The 6,000-nt window shown below is 53.1% G+C and overlaps 1 protein-coding gene across 2 annotated transcripts in view; it reads left to right on the top strand.

Moving 5' to 3' along the window:
• The first annotated feature begins 468 nt into the window (after nt 1-468).
• Nucleotides 469-6,000, top strand: part of LOC146809393 (transcription factor Spi-B-like) — a 36,906-nt gene continuing 31,374 nt past the window's right edge. The window contains exon 1 of one of the 2 annotated variants that reach the window (XM_085616212.1): nt 469-1,032. In XM_085616212.1, coding sequence (XP_085472338.1) covers nt 1,010-1,032 — 23 coding nt within the window. In that variant the 5' untranslated portion in view covers nt 469-1,009. The remainder of the gene's footprint in view (nt 1,033-6,000) is intronic. The other variant, XM_085616213.1, reaches the window with a different exon arrangement.

The following is a 6,000-nucleotide window of genomic DNA, read 5'->3' as shown; positions in this document are numbered from 1 at the left end:
GAATGCTGTACCTTTATGTATATTGTGCCTTCATGTACGCACATACTTTGTGTATTGTTGAGTTGTGTATTCAAACTGTTTAAGCGCCACGTTCTGGTCGCAGTCAATTAATTGTGGTCACACATCTGAGGCCCGTGTTCGCACTCCCCTCGATGTGCGCACCCACCATTGGTGCATACATGTTGATCACTTCTAGTACCCCTGCCTCCCGCCTTGCCCCCTCTCCGCCCCGCGCCACCCGTGTGTACACGGACCCGAGGAGCACTGCCCTGCACCCCCTTCCATGCACCATCCTTCCCAACACCCCTTTCTCAACATACTTCCCTCTTCGTGTATTTGCCTATTGTGCATTGTGTATTGTGCAAGAACCTGGCTCCACCTTTCACTAGTTGAGGGGAATTCTGTGACCTCAGTCCGGCCCCTCCCTGCCTCGCACGGGTTTTAAAAGGGAAACGCTGGCGGAGACGTATTCAGTCAGGACACCTGTGGGCAGGAAAGGGGCAGTGTAGCACCGGAGGGCCACTGTGGCGCTGGAGAGGGCACAGAGGGGGCTGTGTAACAACAGATCGAGGGCATACTATCGCACCGCAAGGGGCACAGGGCAAGGGGAGGCCCGTCCTGACACACAGAGACGTTGTGGTACTGAGAGAGCTCTTGTGAGGCCAGAGAACACCAGTGTGTCACCAGCGAGAGGCACTGGGACTCTGGGCAGGGTGTTCTCAGCTGCAGGTTGAGGGCACTGGATCACTGCACGACACTAGAGTGAGTGCCTGGCACAGAGAGTGGCATCAAGTCAGCGACATCACTGGAGGGGCACCGAGAGGCGTGCTCTCACACCCGATAGGGCACTGTGATCACAAGCAGCGGAGCCCTGTGACACCATTGGAGTCGGATGTCGTGAGAGGCCCCAGAGAACAGCATCGGAGAGGGTCGTCGCAGACAGGGCGCGTGCCAGTTACCGGATCACCAGGGCCAGTCGTGCAAGCATCGGTGTGACCCCGGCAGAGCCATGCTGACCCTGGACCACATACAGTAAGAGTCTGCTTGTTACAGTCACTACAATGCTCGCAATGACACTGCCATTAGCAGCAATAATGGTATGCCGATCATAATGTGATTCTGTGTAGTGCTCCAACACTCACGTCTAAAGTTTCTAAGCGCTGTAAATAGCCCTATGATGAAAAGAGCGCATGAGAGTCCAGGGGTTGAGATCGGAAGGGGCTGTAGGGTGCAGGAGATGTACAGAGTGTCGCATGCAGAGGATGAGTAAACGTGCGAAGTTACGTACATGGTTTCAGTTGGCGAAGGAAGTGTAGATGTGCGGGGGTACAGGAGTGCAGAGAAGATGTGTGCTTGTAGGAGTGCAGAAGAGGTGTGCGTGCACATCTGGGTACAGGAGTGCCAGGGACACTGGATGCGAGCTTGTAGGGATACAGGAAGTGTACAGGAAATATGTGTGTGTAAATATATGTGTTTGTGTATATATACATACATATATACACATTGTGTGTGTATATATATATATATATATATATATATATATATATATACACGTATATACATACATGCATATATACATATAGACACACATATTTACATATTTGTGTGTATAGACACATATATATATATATATCACACACATATATATACTCTATATATGGAGTACTGGGAAGCTGAATGTGGTGGTAAAGAAGGAGGAGCGAATGCACAGACTAAGGTAAGGCCACAGAAGAAGTATAGGAACGCTATAGGTGCGCCTGTAGGGGTACAGGAGGAGTACCGGGAAGGTCTCTTTGTTTATATGGTTACAGGAGGAGGACAGACAAAAGGGAGTGTGCGTGTTTAGGGGTACAGGAGGAGGATAGGAAAGGTATGTGTGCGTAGAGAGGTGTACCGGGAAAGGGAAAGTGCGGGTACAGGAGGATCAAGGGGAAGTTGAAAGTGGGGGTACAGGGCTAGTATCGGAAATGTGTCTGTGTGCTTGTAGGTGTACACGAGGAGTATAGGAATGATACAAGCGAGAGTGCACGGGAGTACCGGGAAGGCGTATGTGGGGGTACAGGAGATGTACAGGGAAGGCGCATTTGTTTGTAGGGGTTCAGGAGGAATACGTGAAAGGTGTGTGCAGGGGGTATGGGAGGTGTACCGGGAAAGTGAGGGTACAAGAGGAGTACTAGGGGGTGTATGTGAGCTTGTAGAGGTATGTGAGGAGGACAGGGAAGGTGTGTGTGCCTTTTGGTGCATAAGGGAGGGTACAAACGCTATTGTGTACACTAGAGATGCTGCGCCGGGTGCCTGGGGAGCAGGGGTATACTATACACGGAGGGCGAACGGGTTCATATGGGTGATGCATGTAGGGGTGTGTGAAGGTGGTATGGGGCAAGTGTGCAGAGCAGGCAGAGCGCGTGCTGGTCGCGTATGAAATGGAGATTCGCAAGGGCGCTGAGCGATGTGTGCAGGGAAGAAAAAACAGCAGTGATCCGTGCATGTGTCGCTCTGCATAGAGATACAGTGTTAGTATCGAAAAGAAACAGGTCGACAAGTGCGTGGGGCATAAAGTGAGGAGAGCGCAGCGGGTTGCAAATGTCGAGATGTGCACGGATGGCGGCGGCATCGAGGTGCATAGGAGAGCAGCTGTCCAGGTGCACATGAAGGTTCAGGGTTCGAGGTGTGAAGCGAGATTGGGGGTATTGGTGTGTATAAGATGGTGCAGGGGGTGGGGTTCGTTAAGAGGCCAGGGACAGCGTTCGAGATGTGCAGGAAGGGCGCAGGCACGAGCTGTATGATGGATGCCGGTGCTTACAGTGCCAGACCGAGAGGTGCGGGGGAGTTCATGGCTGCGGAGTGCAGGGAGGGAGACGGAGGGCGCCAAGTAGGACGGAGTCTAGGAGCAGAAGTAAGGGAGGAGCCCGTAGGTTGCTGTGGGGGTACCCAGGTGTGCTGTAGAGTCTCTTCAACCCTTGCCTTGCCCTGACCCGATCGGATCAGCGCCTGGTGAAAGCATGCGTGAAGCCCTCAGGATGGGCGTGTGCTCGGCAACCTCAGCGGTGGGTCATCATGAGACGATCTTGCACACGCCGATTAAGCGCAGCTTCACGCCTAGACAGCTCACAGTAAGAGGCTACCGATGCTGGCAGTGCAGGCGTCACGAGGCCAACTAAGAGGAATGCGCGCGCTTTATAAATCTGCTATTGCTCACACCTTTTACACAGCCTCGTTCCCAGGGCATTAAATGGGCCGGGTCCCGCCGGTGCTTAGCACCGGTAGTTCAAAAAGACTGAGATGGGTCCTTATCGGGCTCTCTATTTTTTCCCCCACCCTCAGGGTGAAAAAAATGGCCTATCTCTGCGGCAGTGTCTCCCTTCACTGCCTCTGATGTCACTTCAAAGAGATTCGTTATAGTTCGTTCAGTCTCATCATTTCAGAACTCAAGCATTTTCAATCTTATATATAACGAAGCCACAGTTGTTGCTCATTTATCTTATGCAACGAACAGCCATTGACAAAGCCAGTAGCCCTGACTTGTAGGTGCAGTGTTACTTGTTGTATTATACATCTGTATGCAATGACAGAAGCAGCAAAATACCAGTCGGGCCACCCACCATGCTAAGCACCGATTTTTAGCTTACACGTTTTTAAGTCTATCCCTTAATAACATCGGCCACGCCCCTTTGAGAGCTCCCTCCCCCACACTGTCCTTTCATCCCACGTGAAGCCCTGCTCCACGTCCTATACTCCTCGTGTGCCCCTGCAACCGAAGGTGTCCACACACACCTCCTGTCCTCCACGGGGTGTCCCGCGGTTGTGTCAGACAAGTCTGAGCCCTCGAGTTGCATGGGAGGCGCGTGGCCCTGGCTGCAGCGTGTCAGAAGTAACGCGTGCTTGCACGCCAGTGTGTACCAGAGGCACCTGTCTCTGCTGCGCAGTGAAGGGTAAACAATGTGCGCACGCGCGCTCCAGAGCGGGAAGGACCCCTCAGAGTTTACAACGTCGCCACATAGAGCTCAGCCACCTCTGTCACCCGTGACGCAGACTCTCCTCTGTCAAACTCATCAGCGTCCTGAGACACGGGTGCAACCTCAGTCCAGCTCCCTGGACAACCTCAGATACGTGTGCCAGAGGGGCAACCCTCGGCCCAGTCCTGCTCCAGCTCATGAGGCCTGGAACAGCCACCTTCCTTCAGGGCAGCCATGTTCCGCCTCAAAGACCGGACCCAGAGGTGCCGCGAGAGGCCAGCCCGCAAATACACGCGGCAGAAGCAACCCCTCAGGCCTGTTCAACCTCAAAGAATTGAGTGAGAGGTCGCAGCACCATTCTATCCCTGGACTGCCACAAATATCAGAGGCAGGGGGACATTTCAGGCCAGCACTGTTCAACCTCCTGAGAAGGGAGTCGGTTGTACAACCACAGCACAGCCTTACAGCACCAGCACCTCAATTACCCGAGACAGAGGCAAACTATCATCCCGCCATGCTCAACCGTGAAGACCTGAGACAGATGAAACCTCAACCCAACCCCATTCTACCTCAAACACCTGACAAAGAGGTGCATTGCTTGTCAGCCCAGCCTTATTCAACATCAAAGGCTTGAGGCTGAGGTACTACCTCGGCCCAACCCAGTTCGGCCTGCAAGACCAGAGACAGAGGTGCAACCTCGGGCTAGCTCTTTTTAGCCTAAAAATCCTGAGGCAACCGCAGCCTAGTCCTGGTTGATCTCAAAGATCTGAAACAGAGAAGCAGCATCAGACAAGCCCTCCTCAATCCCACGAGACCTAAGACAGAGGTACAATCTGAGCCCCACCACATTGCACCTCAAATACCTCAGAGAGAGGGGCAACCTCAACGGAGCCCCCTTGCGTCTCAAATGCCTGAGACAAAGGGTCCCCTTGGCCCAGACCTGCTCAGCCTAAAAACACTGAGACTGGAGGCCTAACCTTAGCCCAGCTCTGTGCAACCTCAAAGAACGGAGGTAGAAGGGTTGCCTCTGTCCAGACCTAGCCACCCTCAAAGCAGCCGTGTTCACCCTCAAAGGCTCATGGAAGACTCAGCCCTTTCACCCTCAAATACCTAATAGATGCAGCCTCATCCAAGTCCAGCAAAGCCCCCTGAAAGGCATGGACTTCAATTACGGGTCGCCAGGGGTCGCTACTGCGACCCCTGGCACGCCCCTTGTGACCCCTGGCACTGCCTTTGTGACCCCTAGCGCCAGCAGTGGCAAAATCTGTGCCAGGAACAGAAGCAGCTCGTCCTCATGGAGGTCGGGGGGCTTCACTCGCCTTGTTTTTTGTCAACTTTTCAGTATACTAATAGTGAATAATATTACATTATTCGCTATTAGTTTAATACAAAATGAAGTACAAATAGCTGGAATATGACTTTCCCTAGCAGCTGAGGTAAGTACAAAAAATGCTTTTAAATGTGTGTATGTTGTGTGCGTGCTTGCAGTTTTGAGTGTGTTTATGTAAGAAATTGTGTGTGTGAATGAGTCTGTATGTGTAGGCAGAGTGTGTGTCCATGTGAGTGAAGGTCAAGGAGCATGTGAAGTCACTTGTGCTACCCCTGGCATGTTGGTGAATTGACGTCCATGTTGAAAGGCCTGAGATAGAAAGACAATCTGCTTCCGGCCCTGAAGAACCTGTTACTGACCGTATACAGGGTCGCAACCCTGCCCCCCTCAAAGACAGAGGTTCACCCTGCGGCCTGTCTGGACAGCCTGTTCACGACGCGACGGGTTCGGCCTCAGCCCAGTTCTGCGTAACTTTACTTACTAATGAGGTTTGGGCGCAGCGAGCCCCGCTCCCCCCCCCCCCCCCCCCTACCGACGACAGGCACCTTGCTGGGTGTTTTCCTGGGCCCCCTCGATGCTGAACGGTGACAGAAGAGGCGCCAAGAGATGACGGACTGGCCCATTCGGGACTAGGAATATTTCCCAACAGTCGGGTGCACCAGAGAGGCTGGCTTGGGCAATTTGGTCACAGCCCAGACGGGAAATAGGCAGGGG

Source organism: Triturus cristatus, chromosome 7 (assembly GCF_964204655.1).
Source record: "Triturus cristatus chromosome 7, aTriCri1.1, whole genome shotgun sequence".
Lineage (NCBI taxonomy): Eukaryota > Metazoa > Chordata > Amphibia > Caudata > Salamandridae > Triturus > Triturus cristatus.
This window is presented reverse-complemented; position numbering and strand designations above follow the sequence as displayed.